Source organism: Pongo abelii, chromosome 4 (assembly GCF_028885655.2).
Source record: "Pongo abelii isolate AG06213 chromosome 4, NHGRI_mPonAbe1-v2.0_pri, whole genome shotgun sequence".
NCBI lineage: Eukaryota > Metazoa > Chordata > Mammalia > Primates > Hominidae > Pongo > Pongo abelii.
Genome location: NC_071989.2, coordinates 158153139 through 158179801, shown reverse-complemented (window position 1 = coordinate 158179801; position 26663 = coordinate 158153139). Strand labels below are relative to the sequence as shown.

At 40.4% G+C, this 26663-nt stretch overlaps 1 protein-coding gene across 5 annotated transcripts in view; it reads left to right on the top strand.

Annotated features, from left to right (window-relative positions):
• CSNK1A1 (casein kinase 1 alpha 1) overlaps positions 1 to 26663 on the top strand; it is a 57116-nt gene that overhangs the window by 4960 nt on the left and 25493 nt on the right. For all 5 annotated transcript variants that reach the window (NM_001133465.1, XM_024246755.3, XM_024246753.3 and 2 more), the window contains 2 exon segments: positions 21157 to 21283; positions 25928 to 26026. In NM_001133465.1, coding sequence (NP_001126937.1) covers positions 21157 to 21283; positions 25928 to 26026 — 226 coding nt within the window.

Genomic DNA, 26663 nt, shown 5'->3' with positions numbered 1-26663 from the left:
GAGACGGGGCTTTACCATTTTGGCCAGGATGGTCTCCATCTCTTGACCTCGTGATCTGCTCGCCTCGGTCTCTCAAAGTGCTTGGATTACAGGCGTGAGCCACCGCGCCCAGCCAGGATTTGCTTTAAGATACTTTGGTATATCTTACAACAGAGACTGAAAATTACCTGGCCTGCATAGATGACCTGCTTAATCAGGTCCTTCCTGTGTAATTTGAGAGACCTATTGTTAAGAAGCATAGCATCCAGAGTAAAGAGCAAGGATAAGCCGGGCGCCATGGCTCACGCCTGTAATCCTGGCACTTTGGGAGGCTGAGGTGGGCAGATTGCCTGAGCTCAGGAGTTCGAGACCAGCCTGGGCAGTAGAGACAGGTGAAACCCTGTCTCTACTAAAATACAAAAAAAAAAAATTAGCCTGGTGTGGCGGCATGCGCCTGTAGTGCCAGCTACTCAGGAGGCTGAGGCAGGAGAATTGCTTGAACATGGGAGGCAAAGGTTGCAGTGAGCCAAGATCGTGCCACTGCACTCCAGCCTGGGCGACAGAATGAGGCTCCGTATCAAAAAAAAAAAAAAGCAAGGATGAGAGAATGGCATCCATTTTCTTGATATTTTAAGAAATGAAGCTTCCGGTTCTAGGCACTTGGAGAGCCACGGCTTAAGATACAGACAGACATGGCCAAGTCCAAGAACCACACCACACACAACCAGTCCTGAAAATGACACAGAAATGGTGGGCTCCAGGTTCCTGAGGAACATGCACTTCGCCAAGAAGCACAAGAAGGGCCTAAAGAAGATGCAGGCCAACAGTGCCAAGGCCATGAGTGCACTTGCTGAGGCTAGCAGGGCCCTCGTAAAGCCCAAGGAGGTTAAGCCCAAGATCCCAAAGGGTGTCAGCTACAAATTCGATTGACTTGCCTACATTGTCCACCCCAAGCTTGGGAAGCTGCTTGTTTCTGCATTGCCAAGGGGCTCAGACTGTGTGGGCCAAAGGCCAAGGATCAACCAGGGCCCAGGCTGCAGCTCCAGCTTCAGTTCCAGCTCAGGCTCCTCCCAAAGTCTCTCAGGCCCCTACAAAGGCTTCGGAGTAGGTATCTCTGTCTGCCAATGTGAGGACAGAAGGACTGATGTGACCCCGCTGGGCTGCTGTCTTTATGGGGCTGGGGTCCTCCTGTGCTATTTGTACAAATAGACCTGAGGCAGGGAAAAAAAAAAAAGAAAATTCTTGGACCTTGTGAATTAATATATGAGAGCTCACTTAAAATAACAGTTGACCCTTGAACAGTGCTGGGGTTAGAGGCACTGAACCCCAACCCACTCCCACTGTGCCCCGCAGTCAGGAATCCAAGTGTAACTTTTTTTTTTTTTTTTGAGATGGAGTCTTGCTCTGTCACCCAGGCTGGAGTGCAATGGTGTGATCTTGGCTCACTGTAACCTCTGCCTCCCAGGTTCATGGGATTACAGGCGCGCCGCCACACTCAGCTAATTTTTGTATTTTTAGTAGAGACGGGGTTTCACAGTGATGGCCAGGCTAGTCTCAAACTCCTGACCTCAGATGATCCACCCACCTCGGCCTGCCAAAGTGTTGGGATTACAGGCGTGGACCACTGCGCCTGGCCCCAAGTATAACTTGACTCCCCAAAAGCTTAACTACTACTAGCCTACTGTTCACTGAAAGCTTTACCAATAACTTGATTGGTCAATAACTATATATATATATAAAGCTCTTTACCCTCATCATCCTCACTTTGGGCTGAGGAGGAAGAAGAGGGGTTGATCTTGTTTGGGTAGCAGAGGCAGAAAAAAACCTGTGTATAAGTGGACCTGTGCATTTCAAGCCACTTTTGTTCAAGGGTCAGCTGTATTGAGTTTCTGTTAAAACCTTCTTTTTTCGTGTGTTCCATTCTAAATTGAATTAAGTTCTCCAAAGGAACAATTTTAAAATTTTATTATTATTTTTATATAGATGGGCTCTTGATATATTGCCCAGGCTGGTCTTGCATTCCTGAGTTCAAGTGCTTCTCCTGCCTCAGCCTCCCAAAGTGCTGGGATTATAGGCATCAGCCACCGTGCAACGACCCAAGAAACAATTATGACATACCAAAAAATTCTTATCTAGATAGGTTTTGGAGGTTTGAGCTGTAGATCTGCCATGTGGTATTGACTGGGTCATCTATAGTCGGTCAGTTCCTTAATCTGTGTGAGCCCATCTGTTTCCTCATTTAGAAGATAAAAAAAGGATTGTTCTAATGGGAAGGAGAGTGCTGAATAGAAAGATTTAGGGCTGCCTACCCTTCTTTTGCCAGCTAAATACTCATTTCCATTTGCCTTTGCATACTGAGCTTTTGGGTAGGGTTTTGTTTGAACAAGGGTTCCCTACTTAAAAGTGTCACTGGCCTCATTGATCCTAAGGCCTTTTAGTCCTGGAATTTTAAGACCTATTTTCAAAGGATAGTAGCTAGAAAAAAAGCATTCCAGCAGTTTGATATTGTGTCTACTACTTGCCTTCCTTTCTTGTTTTTCCTATTTTTCTTTCATCTTTTATTATTTTTATTTTTAGCGGCAGGTTCTTGCTCTGTCACCCGGGTGGAGTGCAGTGGCTGTTCAGAAGCATGATAATAGCACACTACAGCCTCAAACTCCTGGACTCAAATGATCCTCCTGCCTCTTAGCCTCCTGAGTAGCTGGGACTGCAGATGAATACCACCTCTCCCAGCTGCCTAGTGTGTTTTAATCACTATTTTTGCCCTCTGTGTCTGAAGGTCAAATGTTTTAGAACGTATTTATAAAGCACTGGTTAATCCTTACTCTTCACTTTTAAAAGCAGCTTAATCTTATCTTTGGCACTGAGCATATATCCCGTGAATAACATAATGGCTGTTATCAGAGAGCAAAGATGACGCTGCATTGGATATGTCTTCATTAAGATATATTACAGTGTCCATGCTTAGCTTGGACTAAAAAAAAAAACCCAGAACAACGTACGTCACAGATCACGAGAAATGTGCTTTTTAATTCGAAGGGAAACTGAGTTCATGGTATACTAGAGCTGCTTTATACTGGCTTATGAGATAATGTAATAATGCTAGGTAGCATTTTAAGCTGGACAAAATGTTAGAGATGTATATAGCCCTATTCCTACTAATACAAATTAGACTTTTGAATCTCAGGGGAGTTACTAGAGTGTCCTAACTTCCAGTTCTCCTGAGAATCATTATCACCCTTATGTCAAGGTCAAATCATGCCCTCTCACACACTCCACATCGTTCCATTTGATGCTGGAGAGCCATCCTGTACTTCTTCACTTGTTGGCATTTTGCCTCATAGACAAGCTGAAGAGCTCTTACATAAATATAAGTAACCTATTTGTATTTAATTAGATGCTTACGATTCAGGGTGCTCTTATTCTCCCTTTTGAATGTGTGGATTGCAGGATAAAAACTTGTTAGAAATTATTAATTTGTGGCCGGGCGCAGTGGTTCACACCTGTAATCCCAGCACTTTGGGAGGCCAAGACGGGCGGATCACCTGAGGTCAGGAGTTCGAAACCAGGCTGGCCAACATGGTGAAACCCCATCTCTACTGAAATACAAAAATTAGCCAAGCATGGTGGTGTGTGCCTGCAGTCCCGGCTACTCAGGAGGCTGAGTCAGGAGAATTGCTTGAGCCCAGGAGGCGGAGGTTGCAGTGAGCTGAGATCACGCCACTGCACTCCAGCCTGGGTGACAGAGCGAGACTCTGTCTCAAAAAAAAATTATATATATATAAATTTGTATTTCATTTTGGAGTAAATACTTGAACCCATGTAAAGTATATGAGTTATTCCTTGGCTTTAGTCAGTGGTCCCCAGCCTTTTTGGCACCAGGGACAGGTTTCGTGGAAGACAGTTTTTCCACAGACTGGAGCAAAGTAGGGAGTGGGGTGGGGGTGGGAATGATTTTGAGATGATTCAAGTGCGTTACGTTTATTGTGCCCTTTATTTCTATTATTATTACATTGTAACATATAATGAAATAATTATACAACTCACCTTAATGTAGAATCAATGGGAGCCCTGGGCTTGCTTTCCTGCAACTACATGCTTCCGTCTGGGGGTCACGGGAGACAGTAACAGATCGTCAGGCATTAGATTCTCATAAGGAATGCACAACCTAGATCCCTCTGATGTGCAGTTCACAGCAGGGTTTGCGCTCCTATGAGAATCTAATTCTGCTGTTGATCTGACAGGAGGCTGAGCTCAGGCGGTAATGCCAGCACTGGGGAGTGGCTGTAAATACAGATGAAGCTTCACTTCGCTTCTATACTGGATACCGGTCAGTGGCCCAGGGATCAAGGACCCTTGGCTTTAGTCATTTCTGGACCTAGATCTTTTTTTTTTTTTTTTTTTTTTTTTTTTTGAGATGGAGTCTTGCTCCGTTGGCCAGGCTGGAATGCAATGGCGTGATCTTGACTCGCTGCAACCTCCACTTCCCAGGTTCAAGCGATTCTCCTGCCTCAGCCTCCTGAGTAGCTAGGACTACAGGCATATACCACCATGCCTGGCTAATTTTTTTTAGTAGAGATGAGGTTTCACCATATTGGCCAGGCTGGTCTCGAACTCCTGACCTCAAGTGATCCACCTGCCTCGGCCTCCCAAAGTGCTGGGATTACAGGCGTGAGCCACCGCACCTGGCTAGATCATTTTGTTTAAAAGTATATTTAAGCTGTACCTAAAATATCATTAAGTCTTGGTTTTCTCATGATCTGTCACTGTTTACCAGGGATTTTTGCTGTCAAGAATGAGTGTCTTCATAACTTTCATCATTTAACTTGGTGTTCAGTGTATGAACACAGGTAAAATTATGCTTTATTTTGTTACTGTTTTTGTTTCTAATTTCAATCTCAGATGGCTCTTAAAATTTTGGTTGACTGGCCAGGTATGGTAGCTCATACCACACCTGTAATCCCAGCATTTGGGGAGGCCAAGGCGGGTGGATCACTTGAAGTCAGGAGTTTGACACCAGCCTTGCCAACATGGTGAAATCCCGTCTCTACTAAAAATACAAAAATTAGCTGGCCATGGTGGCAGGTGCCTGTAATCCCAGCTACTTGGGAGGCTGAGGCAGGAGAATTACTTGATCCCAGGAGACAGAGGTTGCAGTGAGCTGAGGTCACGCCACTGCACTCTGGCCTGAGTGACAGATGGAGACTCCATCTCAAAAAAAAAAAAAAAAAAAACATTGGTTGACTAGTATTAACATAGCATAAACTAACGCATGTTTTAGTGGGATTTTTATTTTTATTTTTATTTTTTGAGATGGAGTCTTGCTGTGTTGCCCAGGCCAGAGTGCAGTGGCGCGATCTTGGCTCACTGCAACCTCCACCTCCTGGGTTCAAGCGATTCTCCTGGCTCAGCCTCTGGAGTAGCTGGGACTACAGGTGCCCGCCACCATACCCGGCTAATTTTTTTTGTATTTTTGTGGAAATGGGGTTTCACCGTATTGGCCAGGCTGGTCTTGGACTCCTGACTTTGTGATCCGCCCATCTCGACCTCCCAAAGTGCTGGGATTACAGGCGTGAGCCACCGTACCCTGCCGGATCAGTTTTGACAAATGCATATGTTGGTGTAACCTACATCTCTATTGAGATAAGGACTATTTGATTTTTTCTTTGTATGCACACATTGCTCATCCTTGGTAAGTTCTATTCTGTGACAGTGTTAGTTTTATTTTATTTATTTATTTTTTAAGTCTGTCTTTTGGATTACAGTTAAGCCTTATTTTTCTCCCCAGTCCCCAGTTAAGCATTATTTTGATGTTGGTTTTACTATAGATTAATAGTCTGCTAATCACCATGAGGTACATTATAGGATTTATCTGACAAAATTATCAGATGGTGGTTGTGTTGCAGGTGATGGTAGTGAATATGGTATTCAGTGATAATTGATATCTTTACCTTGCTCTCCTTTGAAGAACTAAAATACTGCCTTTTTCTTGTCGGTGTGAGCAGTGGGGTATGTTATGGCTCTTGTAATGGAGATTTTGGAAGTGCTACACAAAAAGGTTTAGCTGAAGAGAGTACATTTCGATCCTCAACATAAAGGGGGATGGAAAGAGCATTGTATTATGAGTCAGGGTTCTGCCTGTGATGCCATCTAGATTTGAACCTATTAATAGAATGAATTCTATAATTTGTAAAGTCAGTTCTTACTTGTAAAAGGGTTTTCGAAAGCCCAAGAAGGTCTTAAGGGTTTTTTAATGTATAGTATATATTGATGGAATCAGTAGGACAAAAGATGCCTCTTGTTCTCTGATGTAATGATTTGTTCTAACTTTAAGGTATAATTGCCTTTTATTTATTCGTAATGTTGATAAGTACTTTTGAAATAAGGGAATAATTGGTTGAATTCAGTGTGGCTAAACATTCTTTTTTTCCCTCTGCATGCAACAAAAAGAGTCCAGTATTATCCAGGCATTGCATATGGTCTCATTTAATCATTACACCAATCTTGCAAGTTGGTGGTTCATATAAAGTATGTGAGTCAAAGTGGTTAATTTGCCTAAAGTCACACAGCTGATGTGTGATTTGTACAGGTCCTACTGCATCTTTCAGCTCTACCAGTGGTTCTCAAATTTTGCTGCAAATGGAATCAAATGGCAAACTTAAAAAGACACCTAATCCGTAACCGCAGGTATTTTGATTTAATTAAATTGGGATATGACTTAGGTATCATGATTTTTAAAAGCTCCCCAGGGTGATTCTTATATGTGACAATTAATAATTGTTATTAATCCCCAAAATATAGTATATTAATAATAACAATTAATTTTTGCTTTGCTACTCACCCCCATCAACCCCCATCTTTTCCTAGAATTACAACCTAATAAGGCTATACTCTTTTCTCTCTCTTTTTTTTAAGAGTTGGGTTCTTGCTCGGCCGCCTAGGCCTGGAGTATAGTAGCTCAATCATAGCTTACTGCAGCCTTGAACTCCTGGGCTCCAGTGATCCTCCTATCTCAGCCTTCTAAGTAGCTGAGACTACAGGCATACACCACCATACTTGGCTAATTTTTATTTTTATTTTTTAGAAATAGAGTCTCACTGTGTTGCCCAGGCTGTAAGGCTGTGTTCTTAATTTATATATTTCCTCTTAGAATTAATTCAGGAAATCCTGTAATAGGCATCATGGTACTGGAAAGTACCAGAAAGTACATATAATCCCATGTAATCAAATGCTTTGATTTCTGGAAAGTGTCTAAAATCGATGTATGAAACCATTTACCTCTTCACATGTTTCAGATGCATTCCTACAATAATGCATTCTAGAAACTCCTTGAGGGAGAGAACTGTCTTACTCATAGAGATATCTTGTGTTTCTTATTGTGCCAAGTACAATAATGAAATTCTACTTTTATTATATATCTATATACATTTAATTTTCTCTTTTTTTTTTTTTTTTTGAGACGGAGTTTCGCTCTTGTTGTCCAAGCTGGAGTGCAATGGCGCAATCTCGGCTCACCACAACATCCGCCTCCCGGGTTCAAGTGATCCTTCTGCCTCAGCCTCCTGAGTAGCTGGGATTACAGGCATGCGCCCCCACACTCGGCTAATTTTGTATTTTTAGTAGAGATGGGGTTTCTCCATGTTGGCCAGGCTGGTCTCGAACTCCTGGTCTCAAGTGATCCAGCTGCCTTGGCCTCCCAAAGTGCTGGGATTACAGATGTGAGCCGCTGTGCCCAGCCATTCACTGTTAGGTTGAGTTTGGTTTTGTGTTTGGCTGTTTACCCTTGATTGAAATTATTACCACCAAGCTGTACTTACAGAAATCCTAGTGGTCCCATTTTTGAACCTCCATAATATTATTTTTTATCCCTTTTAGAGAAGTGAGTGTTGTTAGCTTCTACTCTTCAAATGAGAGCTCTGATAGTTTGAGACTCTCTTGGTGAATTTAACATACAACACCTTGTACTGTACCTTGAAGAGAACAACCATTTTTCATTCAGTTGACATTCACATGAGGGTACCTACCCTGTGCCAGTCACAGTTTAAGAAACTGGGCAGCCGGGCACGGTGGCTCATGCCTGTAATCCCAGCACTTTAGGTGGCCGAGGCAGGCGGATCACCTGAGGTCGGGAGTTCGAGACCAGCCTAACCAACATGGAGAAACCCCTTCTCTACTAAAAATACAAAATTAGCTGAGCGTGGTGGCACATGCCTGTAATCCCAGCTACTAGAGGGGCTGAGGCAGGAGAATCGCTTGAACCTGGGAGGCGGAGGTTGCGGTGAGCCGGGATCGCGCCATTGCACTCCAGCCTGGGCAACAAGAGCGAAACTCCGTCTCAAAAAAAAAAAAAAAACTGGGCACACTTCATTGAACAGACGATGATTTTGTGAGGCTTGCATTCTTTTTGAGCATCTGCTGTGAGCCTGGCATATAGTTGTGAATTTGTCTCCTGCTGAAAATTAGGAGGAAAGATGTCTACATCTCAAACTATGTGAGGACATAAATGTTTACTTAAGAGGGTAGCATATTGAGATGAGCCCCAAACAGTACCCTGAAACATTTAGAGATTGCCTTGGTTAATTGCAACAGTAGGACCCCGTTAAGACTATTCATGTGAATCCTGCTAAGTCAGCATTTTCCAACCTCAGCTATGTATAAATAATTACCACTTACAGAGTTTGTAAAAAATGCAGGTTACACTGCTCTACCAACAGATTTTTGTTTGACCAATTCTGGAGTGGGGACCAAGAGTTGTTTTTTTTGTTTTGTTTTGTTTTTGTTTTGTTTTTAATGTAATTACCACAAGGAATTTCTACTAAAGACCAGAGAACCACACTGAGAAATTCTGTGCTGAGATTTTGGCACTCCATTGTATCAAGCTGTTGAGGGTAGTTACTGAATTTTGCTGAGTGCTGTGGCTGTTGTAGGAAATGGTATTGTCTTGGTTGTTGGCATTTTTTCATTGTTGGTCAACTGGTTTTTGTTTGTTTTTCCCTAGAGATGGAGTCTCGCTGTGTCTCTCAGGCTGGAGTGCAGTGGCGCGATCTCGCCTCACTGCAACCTTTGCCTCCTGGGTTCAAGCGATTCTCCTGCCTCAGCTCCCTGAGTAGCTGGGATTACAGGCGCCCACCACTGCATCCGGCTAATTTTTGTATTTTTAGTAGAGATGGGGTTTCACCATGTTGGCCAGGCTGGTCTCAAACTCCTGACCTCAAGTGATCCACCTGCCTCAGCCTCCCAAAGTGCTGGGATTACAGGCGTGAGCCACTGCACCTGGCCAGGCGACTGCTTTTTGTAGTAAGAATAATAATCCCTTATTTATGTAATGCTTTGTAATTTATCAAGTGCTTTTACATAAACTGTCTCATAATTACCACAACACCTTTTGATAAATAAATAGGGTTATATTAAGAATCTTTGACCAGTGAGCAGAAATCACTTACACGGAGTCACAGAGCAAGAAAATAACAAGCCAGGACTAGAACTTATGTTTCTGGCTGCTGGTCCAGTATTCTTGGTACTATGTTACATACATTGTCAACTTAGCCAGCTTCCCATTCTTAAACGTAACTGCAGATTTACTGGACTACTTTTTAATGGTCTGGTCGCTGAAGGACTTACTTTTATGAATATTACTTAGTTCTGTATTATTCAGGGTTGTACAGACTTGATAGCTATTCATGTATTTGAATAGCTATCTTTTCTTTATTTGAGGTTGTATCATTCCTTTCTGGTAGCTTGTGTTGCTTCTTCCATTTTCATTTTCCCCTTTGCTGTATGTTTGCAGCCCAGGCATTGTGTCCTTTCTTCTGTATTTGCTACTTAAAACAAACATTATATCAAACTTTGGAATGTTCATTGTTTTCTTTTTGTATTCATTTTCTGCACTAATGAAGATAATTTAATTTTGCCTTTTTGTATCATTTTCGTCTACAGTTTCTTATCTAGAATACTTAGCTCTATCCATTTAAAGAGGATTTTCTAAGCAAATTAATTAATGCAAAGTAGGGGGAAGTGTTCCCTTCATCCAGTTATTTGTTCTCTTACTATCTTCATACAGAAACACTATCTGTAATACAAGTGCTAACTTATAGTGCAAAAATTACCCTAAAGAAAACCATTTGAGGCTGGGCATGGTGGCTCACTCCTGTAATCCTAGCACTTTGGGAGGCTGAGGTGGGCAAATCACCTGAGGTTGGTTGTTCCAGACCAGCCTGACCAACATGGAGAAACCCCATATCTACTAAAAATACAAAATTAGTCAGGCGTGGTGGCGCATGCCTGTAATACCAGCTACTTGAGAGGCTGAGGCAGGAGAATCACTTGAACCCAGGAGGCAGAGGTTGTGGTGAGCCGAGATCACGCCATTGTATTCCAGCCTGGGCAATGAGAGCAAAACTCTGTCTCAAAAAAAGAAAGAAAGCCATTTGGTGGCTGGGTGTGGTGGCTCACCCCTGTAATCTCAGCACTTTGGGAGGCTGAGGCGGGTGGATCACTTGAGGTCAGGAGTTCGAGACTAGTCTGCCCAACATGGCAAAACCCTGTCTCTACTCAAAACACACAGAAAAATTAGCTGAGTGTGGCAGCATGTGCCTGTAATCCCAGCTACTCAGGAGGCTGAGGCAGGAGAATCGCTTGAACCTGGGAGGCAGAGGTTGCAGTGAGCCGAGATTATGCCAGTGCATTCCAGTCTGGGCAACAGAGTGTGAGACTCCATTTCAAAACAAAAACAAAGAAACAAACAAAAAGCCATTTGGTCTCTTAATAGTGTATTAGGGGATATTTTATAGGAGTGTGTTTGATTTCTTTTTTTCTTTCTGAAACTTTTTAATGTACATGTTACCCCTTTTTAAGGAGTGGAGGTAAGTCACTTGAGCCTTAAGAATTTGAGGTTTGAATTAGGGAGTTAGGAAGGGGGCCCAATTTTAGTATTTTACAAGTATGGTGGGTGGTAATGGCTTTGGACATGTTGAAATTAAGATGAATGGCATATTGTGTTTTACTCTTGTGTAGTAAAGTTAGCAGCAAATACAGGACTGAGCCTAGGCCAGGCAATTGGGATTGGGGTTAGATCTAAGCAAGATCAGCATATAAGTGATAGTGGAGAAAGTAAATTGGGAGGTGAGGACTCATCCCCTTGGTGGAAATTCGGAATTAATAAAGCAGGAGGAGAGTCAGGATAATGGGCTGTTGAATAAAGAAAGTAAGTTTTTAGGAAGAGGTAATGTGTATCCAAGAAGTAGGAAAGAAATGAGACTTAAAGGGTTTGGGGTTTGGCTGTGTTAGAGCTCAGTACACAACAGGTGCTCAGTAAAGTAACTTGACTCAGTGATTGGGTCTGAGGATAATCCGAAGAGGGAGTAAGTACATAGAATTGAAAGGATAAGCAGAGGCCATACTTAGGAATTTTTTGATATATGAAACTCTTGCTTTTTTGTAGGTAAGGGGCTTTTTTTGGGGGGGGGGGAGACAAGGTCTCAGTGTCACCCAGGATGAAGTACAGTGGCTAGCCTCAGCAGCCAAGGCTCAAGTGATCCTCCTGCCTCAGCTTCCTGGGGACTACAGGCGCGTGCCACCACGCCTGGCTAATTTTTTATTTTTTACAGAGAGACCGGGGTCTTTGTTGGCCTAGGCTAATCTCGAACCACCTGAGCTCAAGTGATCCTCCCACCTTGACCTCCCAAAGTGTTGGGATTACAGGTGTGAGCTATCGCATGGCTCCTTTAGTTTTTATAACAGAGAAATGACACAGTAAAACCATAGAGGGGTAACTGGAACTAGGAGAATATTTAAGAAGCTAATACAATAATCCAGGCATCTTTCAAAATTTAGCCCAGGTGCTAACATTTTTAGGAAGCCTTCTTTTTTTTTTTGAGACAGAGTCTAACTCTGTCACCAGGCTGGAGTGCAATGGCGCCATCTCGGCTCACTGCAACCCCCGCCTCCAGGGTTCAAGCGATTCTTCTGCCTCAGCCTCCTGAGAGTAGCTGGGACTACAGGCGTGCACCACCACACCCAGCTAATTTTTGTATTTTTAGTAGAGACGGGGTTTCACCATGTTGGCCAGGATGGTCTCGATCTCTCTTGACCTTGTGATCCGCCCGCCTTGGCCTCCCAAAGTGCTGGGATTACAGGTGTGAGCCACCGCGCCTGGCCAGAAGCCTTCTTTTTTATCTTCTAAGTAAATTGCTTCTTCTTGTATTTTGTATTTATGGTTGCCTTTATATTACACTTGTCATTTACCAGTTCTTCAACAGCTTTATTGATATAATTTACCCATATAAAGGTTAACCTATTTAAGCTGTACAGTTTGTTTCTTAGTATATGTACAAAGTTGTACAACCATTACCATAATTCAAATTTAGAATATTTTCCTCATGCCAAAAAGAAATCTTGAACCCATTGTCAGTCACTCCATTTCCCGTCAGCCCTAGGGAACTACTAATTTACTTTTATATAAATGCCTATTAGAAAACATTTGATCAAGCTTTTGTAATTTGTGTTATGAAGACTATAAGTTCATTTTCCACTTCCCAATGAAAAAGTGTATTTTAACATTTGTATCTCCCTGGACCTTCCAGTTCTCCACATGCTGTCCCTCAATACTACCACTATCAATGTTGGAGCAATGATGACAAGAGCTGACAAAAGTTAGGTCATTTGTGATTTTTTTTTTTTTTTTTTTTTGCAACTACATCCCCGCTCAATTATTTGTGATCTTTGAAATAACACTTTGGGTATTATGGGGAAAATAACTATGTTACTGGGAACCAAGAAAAAATGAGAGTAAGATGCAAATATAAACCAGGTTTTCAAAAAATTACCTGAAGAAGAAAATAAGGTGATCTTACACACTATACCAACCTATGCTGTCACTTAGTTTCTTGTGAGCACCAGACTTCAGCCTGGTGCCAATCCACCCCTTTACCTGGCTCTCTTCCATCTATCCTTTGAGAATCAACCTTACTTCCTCAGAGAAACTTTCCCTGATGCCTCCCTTAAAAAAACAGATCGGATCCCCATAATTTGTGCCCCCACAATAGCACTCTTCTCTCCTTCATCATGGTATTTATCCCCCTTCCCCACTGTAAGCCACGAAAGCAGCAATTATTTTGTTTTGTCTTGTTAGCTACTCTAAATATTGAATGGATAAATGAATAGTAACTTTGATAATGAACAGTGATAAAGTTTTTTTTGTTTGTTTTTATAATTTTTGGAGTTAAGGAACATCTATATATCTTTGAAGGCAAAGGGCAAGGAACAAAGGTGGAGAATATGAAAATGTACCATAATTCAAGGATCTTGGGGGTAATGTAAGCAAAGGATTAGTAGTAACAAGGCAGCAAGAAGAGGGAAAACAAATCATCTTAGTTGACTACGTTGTTGCTGAGCAAAACATACATGATTTTCAAATATTAGATCTTATTCTACAGACTATTTATCTCAAAAGTTGGTTTGGAACAGGGGCTCTTAACCTGGTTCATAACCATATCCACCACCCATGAGATCTATGTGTTTAGACAGGTAAGGAAAATTACATTTTTATTTTCATGAGCTTCTCACTCAAATCTAGTATTTCTTTTTGATTTTAAGTGTAAGTAGGAAACCTCATGAGTTTTAGCAGAACCTTTGACTTTGTCACCAATAGAAATCACTGATTTTTGTGGGGGGTGGATGGAGTTTTGCTCTTATCGCCATGCTGGAGTGCAATGGCATGATCTCGGCTCACTGCAACTCCTGCCTCCCAGGTTCAAGTGATTCTCCTTAGCCTCCTGAGTAGCTGGGATTACAGGCGCCCACCGCCACGCCTGGCTGATATTTGCATTTTTAGTAGAGATGGGGTTTCACCATGTTGGCCAGGCTGGTCTCAAACTCTTGACCTCAGGTGATCCATCTGCCTCGTCCTCCCAAAGTGCTAGAATTGCAGGTGTGAGCCACTGCACCCAGCTAGAAATCGCAGATTTTTTTTTTTTTTTTTAAGACTAAGTCTCGCTCTGTGGCCCAGGCTGGAGTACAACGGCATGATCTCAGCGTGAGCCACTCCGCCCGGCTGAAATCACAGATATTTTGTATCATATTATTGTTGCAGGTATCTTAAAATATGGTTTACACTCATTACTACATCAAAATTATAGCATTTATTAGACCTGCTCCTATATTTAGTGCATTAATAAGGAGAGTGTAGGGCTCAGCACCGTGTCTCACACCAGTAATCCCAGCATTTTAGGAGGCCAAGGCGGGCGGATCACATGAGGCCAGGAGTTCGAAATCAGCCTGGCCAAAATGATAAAACCCTGTCTGTACTAAAAATACAAAAATCAGCCAGGAGTGGTGACATATGCCTATAATCCCAGCAGGTGGATGAGGCATGAGAATCTCTTGAACCTGGGAGGCAGAGATTGTAGTGAACCAAGATCACACCATTGCACTCCAGCCTGGGCGACACAGTGAGATCCTGTCTCAAAAAATAATAATAATAAGGAGAGTGTGTATATTATTATATCCCAAATTGCTTTTTTTTTTTTTTTTTTTTTTTTGAGACAGAGTCTTGCTCTGTCACCCAGGCTGGAGTGCAGTGGCGCAAGCTCAGCTCACTGCAACGTCTGCCTCCCGAGTAGCTGGGATTACAGGCCCCCACCACCATGTGCAGCTAATTTTTTTTTTTTTTTTGTATTTTTAGTAGAGACAGGGTTTCGCCATGTTGGCTAGGCTGGTCTCGAACTCCTGACCTCAAGTGATCCACCCACCTCGGCCTCCCAAAGTGCTGGGATTACAGGCTTGAGCCACTGTACCTGGCTCAAAATTGATTTTTTTTTCTTTTTCTTTTCTTTCGAGACGGAGTTTTGTTCTTGTTGCCCAGGCAGGAGTGCAATGGCGTGATCTCGGCTCACTGCAACCTCCGCCTCCTGGGTTCAAGTGATTCTCCTGCCTCAGCCTTCCAAGTAGCTGGATTACAGGCATGCTAATTTTGTGTTTTTATTAGAGATGGGATTTCTCCATGTTGGTCAGGCTGGTCTCGAATTCCCGACCTCAGGTGATCCGCCCTCCTTGGCCTCCCAAAGTGCTGGGATTACAGGCATGAGCCACCGTGCCTGGCCCCAAAATTGATTTTTTAGAAGTAATTTTATGCTAGTTCAATTTCACTATAATTGATTTTCTTTCTAATGCCTTGTATTTTATGCATTTAAAACATTATTCTGAGAAGAGATGTATGGGGAGAAGAGGTATCTGTGGTTTTGAGAATATATCTGTGTATAATGAATGAATGGCAAATAGCTGTTAAGAATGGCATACACAAATATGAGTATAGGAACATTAAAAGGATTTTAGAGAAAAGGGAACAGAGTAGCTGGAACTGTTTTTTTTGTTTTTGTTTTTTGTTTGAGACAGTCTCGCTTTGTCATCCACGCTGGAGTGCAATGGTGAGATCTCAGCTCATGGCAACCTCTGCTGCCTGGGTTCAAGCAATTCTCCTGTTTCAGCCTCCTGAGTAGCTGGGACTATAGGCGCCCACCACCACGCCCGGCTAATTTTTGTATTTTTAGTAGAGACGGGGTTTCACCATATTGGTTAGACTGGTCTCAAACTCCTGACCTCATGATCCGCCCGCCTCGGCTTCCCAAAGTGCTGGGATTACAGGCGTGAGCCACCGCGCCCGGCCTGAGTAGCTGGAACTGTTAGCAGTAGTATCCTAAAGAGACAATTTGAGCTAGTTCTTATGGTTCAGCAAGATCTTGCTAGGCCAAATTCCTTTTCTGCTCCCATTAAAAAGGAGCATAAAGGTCGGATGATGATGGGTTGGCAAGAGACTAAGTTTGAGAGACAGTATCTTCAGGATATCTTGTAGGCGCTATTAAAATTGGATATATTATAGCACTGATTCAGTGTTGATACTTTTTAGTTGTTCACTGAAGACTCTGACATTAATAACCGAAAGATTGGCAAATGACTTTTTAACTTTTATAATTATTTGGCTTATTTGAATTAGGGATAAATAGATGCTTCCTGATGACTTCACTTTGAGTGCAGGGAGTGTTTTTGCATTTCTTGTTTTGTTTTCCTTATCTGCCAAATCAAGCACTCCCTACACTGTTACCGCTTCTAATATGAGTTTTCATTATTTTACTCAGCAGATGTTTTGAGCATCTCTTGTGTATGCTGGGAATACAGATTGTGAACAAGACATATAATGACTGCCCCTAATTAAGTTAATAGTCTGAAGGGGAAGATCTACATTAAATTTTTTTTTTACTGTTATTTTGTCCTAGTCATGGTGATGGAACTAACATATATTTGGGTAAAGTGCATATTACAATAATTACACTGATTTATTCTGGAATATTCTGGGTCTCATAGTAATACTTAAATATTTTTATATGAAAAATATGTATTTTTTTCCCTCAAATACTCCCATTTTCATGAAGAGATTTTTCAGAAAAAAGCAAACCCCTAGCTTGAGATCTCCGGCTATAGTATAACACTTCCTAATTGGTAACCATGTCATTGTCGTTCCTTCCCCTGGTCCTCCATTTCCATGTTGTATACTGATGCCAAGGCTAATAAATACTGATTTTAATTATGTCTCAGCCACAAACTGTAGTAATAGTTCACCCAATTATTTACAGCATGTAAAGCTCGTAAGCCTTGCACTGAAGAACCTATACTGCAGTTTCAATCTATCTGCCACCTTGACTCTTCCCTTTATGACAGTCCATGCTCCAAAATGGTTTGCCCCTGCCTGGTAAGCCCTTTTCTGCCTTACTTATCAAAACACTGTTCATCCTTCAGGATCTGACTGGTAGCAGACTATTTTCCTAATACCTCTTTAGGCAGATTTAGTTCTCATTGATCTTTTGTGTGGATCGTGTTAGCATTTTTTGTCAGCCTCATTGACTTTTGCATGTATTGTCTTACATTTGTGCTTTTTGTGTATGTCTTAATTTTTAAATTGGATTTAATTTGGATATGCGTTTAGAGGAAAGGACATAAGAGCAGACAGATAGACCTTGCCTTCTCCTGGCATTATCTTCAAACCTTAGATACTTTTTTTATGCTGTAAGTAAGTAATGATGGTTGTGTAAATTATGAACTCATTCTTCAGCCTACTTTTAGGTAACACTGAAGTCTGAAGGTATAGATTTGAAACAAATGGAAAATGAGATCCCCGAACATTTTATCTTTTTAAAATTATTATTTTCACTTTCACCCAGTAAATTACTTGATTTTTTTTAATGTTTTGTAACTTAGGAAGAGTAAGGTCCAAATCAACTGGAGTACTTTTTTTAGTCTCATAATTACCTGAGTACCTGCAATATGCACATCACTTTACCACTGTACACTTAGTAGCAACACATCTTGTACTTAAAAATGTCTAAAGGTAAAACCTGTGTTTCTAGTTTGAAGGCCTAGAAAGTAAATAAGAGTGAGGTTTTTGTGTTGGTGTTTCAGACTATAAACTTAAATGGCCTCAGAGAATCGGGTTAATGCTTGTTCATTACTCAGGTTCTGTGAAAAGGCTATTCAAATAAAAATAAAGCTGTAAGCTCTGTCCTACCAGGTATAGAGACAAACACCAAAGTAACAGTAGATGAGTGTTGTCAAGGGGTTAAGACTGTGTATACAAGCAATAGTTAATGGCTTTGGGAATTCTAGGAAATAGGAGACCAATGTGGGATAGGTGACATAAGGAAGATTTCTTTGGCATCTGGGTTTTAAGGTTGGGATAGAAGGTAGAGAAAAGCTCTCAGAATAGACGTGGGAAGCATGGAGGTGAAGGTAGAAACTAAGAATAAGTAAGATTGGAATAAGCAGAAGACCATTTCTGGTTCTGAATCTGTGTGTGATAATGTCTGAATGAGTTAGTCCAGATGGAAAAGCACAGATGGAGGGTGTGACGTTCTAGCTCTAGAGAATTAAGCTATATATTCCTTGAGACCAAAGGAAGTGTGAAAGATGTAAACACCTGTCTCTTAGGTTTAAGGAGTTATAGTACCAGTCCATAGAAAAGAAAGTCCTAGCTGTTTTAGAACTGCATGGTTGCTCCACAAGATAAAATGCCTTTGAGACGCTTGTTTTTTTAGCTACTTTCAATGAAGTATTTAATCCTCCTGACTTTGAGAATAGTGAATATGTCTTGTGTTCATAAATTTAAGCAAGGATGAAGAATGCCCAATAATGTGTGTGTTTTAAGTGTGCTTCTCAATTCATCTAATTCTTCCCAGTTTCTAACTATTAAGGGAGTTAGAGGCTTACATGCAGGTGATTTTGTTAGAGGCTTACTTTGCAGATGATTTCTTTATGAAATCATATTAATTGCATGAAAATATAAAGTCTGAATTTGTGCCTTTTACATTTCAGGTTTGTGTTTGGGCTTAGATGGATGGTTATAACATTTGCTTGTTTTTTGTAGTTGTATGTCTGAGCCATCAGTGGAAACCTGTCTAGAGCTGAGACGTGGTCTTATAAATAAGAGTTGATTTATGCCTTCCCTTTTGCCTATTTGACTTTTTGCGCCTTCTTACTTCCTTAGCTCTTTCTGGATTTGGTGTTCTCGTTTTCTTAAAAGCCTAGGTAAATTATATTTATATTAAACAAGTGTTGAACGTTTATAATGGTAGGTTCATGACAGCTCTCTAGCCCAGATTTGCCTATCACATAAAAAGGAAGAGGGAAAATAACAAAAGAAAATAGAATAAGGAAAAGGGAAAGGAGAACACAGCTTATTTGCTTTATCACTTACCTTTTAAAACTGTTATTTATGTATTACCCAAAGCATCACTGTGAACTTCTTTCAAGTAAATGTTTCAGCGAATGTGAAAGGTGTTGAATTCTCGTAGAGAGAATAAAGAGTGGAAGAGGGAAAATAACAGCAGCTTTAGCGCGCTGTTTTAAGCAATATGGACAAAACTGGCTTTTCTGGCTGGGTGTGGTGGCTCAAACCTGTAATCCCAGGACTTTGGGAGGCCAAGAGGTGGATCACCTGAGGTCAGGAGTTCGAGACCAGCCTGGCCAACATTGTGAAACCCCGTCTCTATTAAAATACAAAAATTAGCTGGGCGTGGTGGCAGGCGCCTATAATCCCAGCTACTTGGGAGGCTGAGGGATGAGAATCACTTGAACCTGGGAGGCAGAGGTTGCAGTGAGCCAAGATCGCACCACTGCACTCCAGCCTGGTGGACAGAGCAAGAGACTGTGTCTCAAAAAAAAAAAAAAAAAAAGGCTCTTTTGCTGTCACGTTGACACATTTGTTTCCTAGCCTAGTGGGCAAGACTTCTAGAAAGTTAAGCAGACACTTTTCCCTTACTGGATTATCTCTTTTCTGCAAAGAGGATGTGGAAATGGATTTGATTTTGTGTGCTTGGCAGTTATCCGTGTGTCAGGTTTGGGAAGTAGTTCTCAAGAACAACTGAAGCAAAAATCGTAGGAAGGAACTGAACTTTTTGGCTTATAATCCTCTTAGGATCTCTTACTCTCAACATAAGATTCTAGGGAGCATATTTATTATACCTGACTATGAGACCTATCTGAATAGGTCTTAAATTAAAGCTAACTGATTTGAGGCTCCCCCCGCCTGCCTTTCTCAGGTGCTATGCCTGAAATTTCTGCGGTTTTGGTAGATGCCATCAAGGGTTAATGGGTGCCCAGGACCACTAGTTAGAATAGACTATTTTCTTAAAGAAGAGACACAAGAGTAGCACATCTGTATAGTTATCTTTGCATTTTCTAGAAAAATATTCTTAAAAGATTAAATCCTTATACTCTAGTTTTAATATTGATTTTCTTGAATCATTGGCATTTATCAGCAAAGCAAGAAATGGCACTAAACAGTTTCCTCCTTGACTGATACTTGTTATAATTTTGACACAGATTTTAGTTTTCTTGAAAAGCTGGTGAGGTACAGTGGTTCAACTTGTAATCCCAGTGCTTTGGGAGGCTGAGGCAGGAGGATCGCTTGAGTCCAGAAGTCAGAGACTAGCCTGGGCAACATAGGGAGACTCTGCCTTTACAAGAAATTTAAAAGACTGTGTCTCTACCAAAAACTTTTAAAAAATTTAGCTGGGCATGATGGCACGCCTGTGGTCCCAGCTACTTGGGAAGCTGAAATAGGAGGATTGCTTGAGACCAGAAGGTCAGAGACTGCAGGAGTTGTGATTTGCCACTGCACCCCAGCCTGGCAACAGAGCGAGACCTTGTCTAAAAATAAATGAATAAATAAATAAATAAGGAGGAAGGAAGGGAAAGAAAGAAAAGCCTGTTCTCTCCTTTTGAATATTTTTAAAACATAAGCTTTCCAGATATGGTAAATTTTGGTATTGGTTCTTATTGGAGTTAACAAAGAAATGACTGCAGTTTAAGCTTTAAAGTAACCTTTTAAACAAAATTTTAAGTATCACCCAATTTTCTTAGCAGAATTTGATATCTAGAAAAGTTTGAAAGAAAAATGGTAGTGTTTATTTTAAGGAAAGTACTCTTACCAGAATCATAGGCATCAAAATTTGAAATAATTTATTGCAGTGATTTTCAGTCCTTGGGATAAATGAAATTGGCAGTTGATACTTCTTGAGTTATTAGGGACACATTGTATACAGTAATACAGCCCGGGATAATTAAAACATGATTCCAGTTAAAAGCAAATAAATGTCATTACCTTGTGTTATACGGGTTATTTTCTATGATCTGAAACCAAGCAAAAATGTGACTCCTTTTTGAATAAGGACAAGTAATTATTGATTAAATGCAGTTTGGTAGGAACTGGAATGGAAGTTCAGATAAAAGAAATCTTTGCTTTCTGAAACATTTCGGAATGACTGATAGAGTCATCTTCATTTCTTCAGTTACAAAGTAAATTCAGGTGAGATTAAGGAATTTGGTAAAGGCCATAGGAATCAGTGGCCAGTGGGTATAAAATTCAGCTGCCCTGGTAACAGGAGTGTTAAGGCTACTATGCATGTCCTATCTATATAGGAGAATGGAGTTGCATGACAGGGAAAAAAAAAGTCTCATTACCCTTGTTTTGTCTTGGGCCTTGTAGTTAATTAGTGGGTTCGTCTTCTGAGTAGGGGAACATTCGCCTTAAATAATACCTAGTCAGTGAAAGAAAACTATATTATTCTTAGGGTTGATGATATTAAGTAATAGCTTTTTGTAATATCCTCTCTTTTCCTTTTGTTTCGTTAGGTGGTATGGTCAGGAAAAAGACTACAATGTACTAGTCATGGATCTTCTGGGACCTAGCCTCGAAGACCTCTTCAATTTCTGTTCAAGAAGGTTCACAATGAAAACTGTACTTATGTTAGCTGACCAGGTATGTGAAATTTTGATTAGAATATAAACTGAGAATAGTACTGTTGACTGGAATTTCATTATTCATAAATAAGAGTATTAAAATCCTGTGCATCACTATTTAACCTTAGCATAGGCAGAAAAAAAAAATAATGTGACTTGTAGATATTTTCCTATGGGAATAAGACAAAACCTGGAATTATCTTGGTTTCTTACTCATCTGTAGACTAGTAGTTTTCAGTCTGCTCCTTCAGATGAAGTTTTAGTGTCATATATAGCAGGTTATTGTAAGATTTTGTTTGGAGAGTTTAGAGTGTATGTATGCATATAATTGTAGATAAATGTATATTGACATTTTGGTTAAATTAAGCAAAATTGAATATTATGTATTATGTGTGGGACTCTTAGAAAAGCTATTTTTGAGGATAAAAAGGTCCTGAAGTAATATAAGGAAGAATTTTTTGACCAAGTAGATGCTGCTTGGAGTAATGGATTCTCAACCATTTGTGTTACTTAAGACCTAGGAAATTTTGGAGATGTCATGAATTAGATTGATGCATTGGCTGTAGGTTAGATTAAATGGTTTTTACAGCCAAAGTTTGGATATTTCGATCTTAAGAAATGAGAAAGATAGAGTAAGGAACAAACCTTAAGGGAAAAGATAATACATTAAGATAATGATTGGTAAATATCAAAACATGTATAAGTTTTTGTTTTGATCAGTATTTGTTACCTTTAAGGGCAGGAAAATGCTGGAAATGCTTCAAGTTAAACTCAGTGTGCTTATAAAAATACTATGAAGAGAATGACATTTAAAAATATAATGGAGGGTTTGTGACAGCTCTCTAGTCCAGATTTGCCTATCACATAAAAAGGAAGAGGGAAAATAACAGAAGAAAATAAAATGAGGAAAAGGGAAAGGAGAACACAGGTTATTTGTTTTATCACTTACCTTTATTTGCTTTATCACTTAACTTTTAATACTATTATTTATGTATTACCCAAAGCATCACTGTGAGCTTCTTTCAAGTAAATGTCATAAAGTAAAATGGAGATAAACAGACTTGATATTTGAGGTGGAATTTTAGTAAGTTTGTAAATTCAGAGGGATGAAGAGAAGTAGGTTAATGGGCACAAAAATACAGTTAGGAGGAATAAGTTCTAGTATTACATAGTATAGTAGGGAAATTATAGTTAACAATAGCTTATCGTTTATTTCAAAATAGCTAGAAGAGTAGAATTGTAATGTTCCTAATACAAAATATAAATGTTTGAAGTAATAGATATCCCAACTACCCTGATTTGATAATTACACATTGTATACATGTAACAAAGTATCACACATACCCCATAAATATATACAACTATTATAGATCAATGAAAAAACTTTGTCTATAATTCCAGGGATTAGAAAGTAGTGCCCATTTTCTGTAATCAGCACCTGATACTCCCCAAGCTTCTTAACCTTAAAAGTACTCAGTGGCTCAAGCAAATGTGAGCAAATTGTGATATTTGTGGCACAAAACAAACTCAAGCATTAAAAGGTGAAAAGTGGCCAGGCACACTGGCTCATGCCTGTAATCCAGCACTTTGGGAGACCGAGACAGGAGGCTCTCTTGAGCCCAGGAGTTCCAGGCTACAGTGAGCTATAATAATGCCACTGCACTCCAGCCTGAGCAATAGAGCAAAGACCCCATCTCTTTTACGTTAACAGCCTTTAATGTGGGCCGGGTTTGGTGGCTCATGCCTATAGTCCCAGCACTTTTGAGAGGCCAAAGCCGGTAAATCACTTGAGGTCAGGAGTTCAAGACCAGCCTGGCCAACATAGTGAAACCCATCTCTACTAAAAGTACAAAAATTAGCTGGGCGTAGTGGCTGACGCCTGTAATCCCAGCTACCCGGGAGGCTGAGGCATGAGAATCACATAAACCTGGGAGGTGGAGATTGCAGTGAGCCGAGATCGCACCACTGCACTCCAGCCTGGGGGATAGAACGAGACTCTGTCTCAAAAAAAAAAAGCCTTTAATATGTTTTAACTAACATATATGAGTGAATCCTAATAAAAGAGTTATGGCTTATGTTTTGTTTGTTCAGTAACACGTAAGCATCCATACATTGAACATGTATTGAGAGCCTACCACTGTACTTAGTGCTGGGGGTTGGGGTGGCAAAAAAATAAGAATTAGTCTCTTCCCTCTAGAAAGAAACTTAGAGTCTAATAAAGACGGAAAAATAAGATGTTCCATCCTTGTTGTAGAGTTGTAGAAGTCTCTGTTGGGTACACGGGTAACAAATGTGGAAAAAATATAATTCTGAGGAAGGGAGATACAAGAAAGCTTTCATTTAAGGTAGTTAACACCTAAGTTTTGCTCTGTGGCTGACAGGTAACAGGTGTAAGTTGTTCAAGCCAGAGATTACTAGTTTGGCTTCAGAAGACATTTATCAAGGTAGAAGAGTACAATTTAGAATCTGTGTATTCATGATAATAAAAGCTCTGGGGAAAATGAGGACAAATAAAAAATAGAATCCTAACAGATACTACTGGGAAGAGCAAGAACATATGGACAGAAAGATAATGTTGGCAGTCTTTGGATATGGAATCTATTTAAAAATACAACTTCTAAGTAAGTGTCTTATAGAAAAGATAGAGGCTGGGTGTGATGGCTCATGCCAGCAATCCCAGCACTTTGGGAGGCAGAAGCAGGAGGATCACTTGAGCTCAGGAGTTCGAGAGCAGCCTGGGCAACATAACGATACCCCCGTTTCCACAAAAAATACAAAAATTAGCTGGGCATGGTAACGCGCATGTGCGTAGTCCCAGCTTCTCAGGGGGCTGAGCTGAGAGGATCACTTGAGCCCCGGAAGTTGAGGCTGCTGTGAGCCGTGATCTCGCCACTGCACCCCAGCCAGGGTGACAAAGTGAGACTCTGTCTCAAAAAAAAAAAAAACACAAAACTTCTGTTGTATACAAGAAATGCCATAAGCAGTCAAAATAAAAAATACTTAATTTAAATCTGTTTACATAATGACAGATAAAAGATTGTTTGTTTTATGACGAGAACTCCTAAAAGCTAACAAGAAGACAATAGGCCGAAAGAAAAATAGGCAAAGAGTGGAGCTTGACAGTACATAGAAGAGTAAATCCTCATAGAAGGGCCAGGCGCAGTGGCTCATGCCTGTAATCCCAGCTCTTTGGGAGGCCGAGGCAGGTGGATCATTTTATGCCAGGAGCTGGAAACCAACATGGCGAAACCCTGTCTCTACTAAAAATACAAAAAAAGTACCCAGGTATGTGGCGGGTGCCTGTAATCCCAACTACTCGGGAGGCTGAGGCAAGAGAATCGCTTGAACCTGGGAGGCAGAGGCTGCAGTGAGCCGAAATTGCACCACTGCACTCCAGCCTGGGCAGCAGAGTGAGTGAGACTCTGTCTCAAAAAAAAAAAAAAAAAAAAATCCTCGTGGAAGGATTACTCCTAAATTGAGGCCGGGCATGGTGGTTCACGCCTGTAATCCTACCACATTGGGAGGTCGAGGCAGGAGGATCTCCTGAACCCAGGAGTTCAAGAGCAGCTGGGCAACATAACGATATCCCGTCTCTACCAAAAATTAAAAATTAGCTGACGCAAAAAAATTAGCCAGGTGTAGTGGCATGCACCTTATAGTTTCAGCTACTCCGGAGGGTGAAGTGTGAGGATCACTGGAGCCTGGAAGGTTGAGGCAGCGTGAGTTATGGTTGCTTCACTGCACTTCAGCCTAGGTGACAGTGAGACCCTGTCTCAAAAAAAAAAAAAAAAAAAAAAGAGTAAATCCAAATTGTTACAGCCTATTGTGAAAGGCAGTGTGATATTATCTATCAAAATGAAAAATACACCCTTCAACTCAGCAACTCCCCATAATTATATGGGATTTGAAGTCCATAGAAATAAAAGTACTAGTGGGTAAAGATACATGTCTGTTAATGGCATTATTTATAGTAGGAAAAAGTGGAAAACAATGTGAGAATACTGTGAGAAGACATAACATCTCTATCACAGAATATTTGTAGCTATTAAAAAGGATATTTGAGCTATAGCGTTTGACTTTGCATAATTTCCAAGAAATTAAGGAAAGCTTTTAAGAATGGCATGTTTAATATTTAACTTTTGGAATGAGATTATATAAGAATTATAACAACTACTTATAGCTTTATCTGCCAATCTGTCAACATCCCCCACTCCCAAGTATATGTGTATCTGTTTGTGTGCATATGTATATCTTATAACATGGTCTGGGTAATACCAGGCCATTTTAACAGGTTACTTTAGAAGGCCTAGGATTGAGAGTGGAAAGTTTTTATTTTATTTCCTTTATTGTAGCAACTGAAACTATTCTACAGGTATTCCTTTTATTACTTGAAAATCACAAACACCAAGTCTTCCTATGGGGTTAGACCCTCCCATGGTTTTAATCATTAATACTAGAAGGTAAAGCCAAAGGACACAGCAAGTATATGCTTAGATATCCATTAACCTAGAAATAAATGGAGAACTTAGTTGTCCTTTCCATTTCATTTTCTTTAGCACTGTCTTTGTGAACTCTAAAATGAGATACTGAAATACTTAAGAAATAATGTGTTGATTTTCATTTACTACTTAACTCAATTATCTCTCCCTTCCTTTTTTTCCAGATGATCAGTAGAATTGAATATGTGCATACAAAGAATTTTATACACAGAGACATTAAACCAGATAACTTCCTAATGGGTATTGGGCGTCACTGTAATAAGGTTAGTCAAATGCTCTTTGCATGAAAGAACAAAGAGTAAAGTTTCGACAAGAATTGCTTTGGTAAACTTTTCAATCTTTTAAAAAGCCATAGTAAGTTGAATTTGCTGTTGACAGTTGCTTTAAAAGATTGTGCTATAAGGATAATCAGCTAACTCCATTAACTTAGTAACTTGAAATAAATTATCTTCAACTTACCCAACCGAGGTTAGTTACCTTATATGGAAATATAAAATTCTAAGGGCTATAAAATGAACTGTAGTTGTCTAAGTTACTTAACTGTTGAACAGTTGTATCTATTTTTCATTCACAAAAATAGCAAAAACCCCCATATTCTTTTCTTCCTGAATGCTTAAAACCAGATTTTAACCTTTGGCTCTGAAGTGTGGGTTTTTATAATATATGTGCTTGTGCCAGTGTGGGAACACTGACTTATCTGTCACCATGGTGTTAACATTTGCTGACTGAGCATGGTTGATAATGAGAATTCTTCAGTCCTTGAATTTGTGTATTTAAAAGGGTAACTTTTGGGCCTGCTTCAAAAGTAGTTGACAGTTTTTTACTTGGGTGCCAAATTGGGTGAGTTCTCCACCCCTCTCTCTCCCTTTAAAGGAAAATATAGACAAGTGAAATGAACAT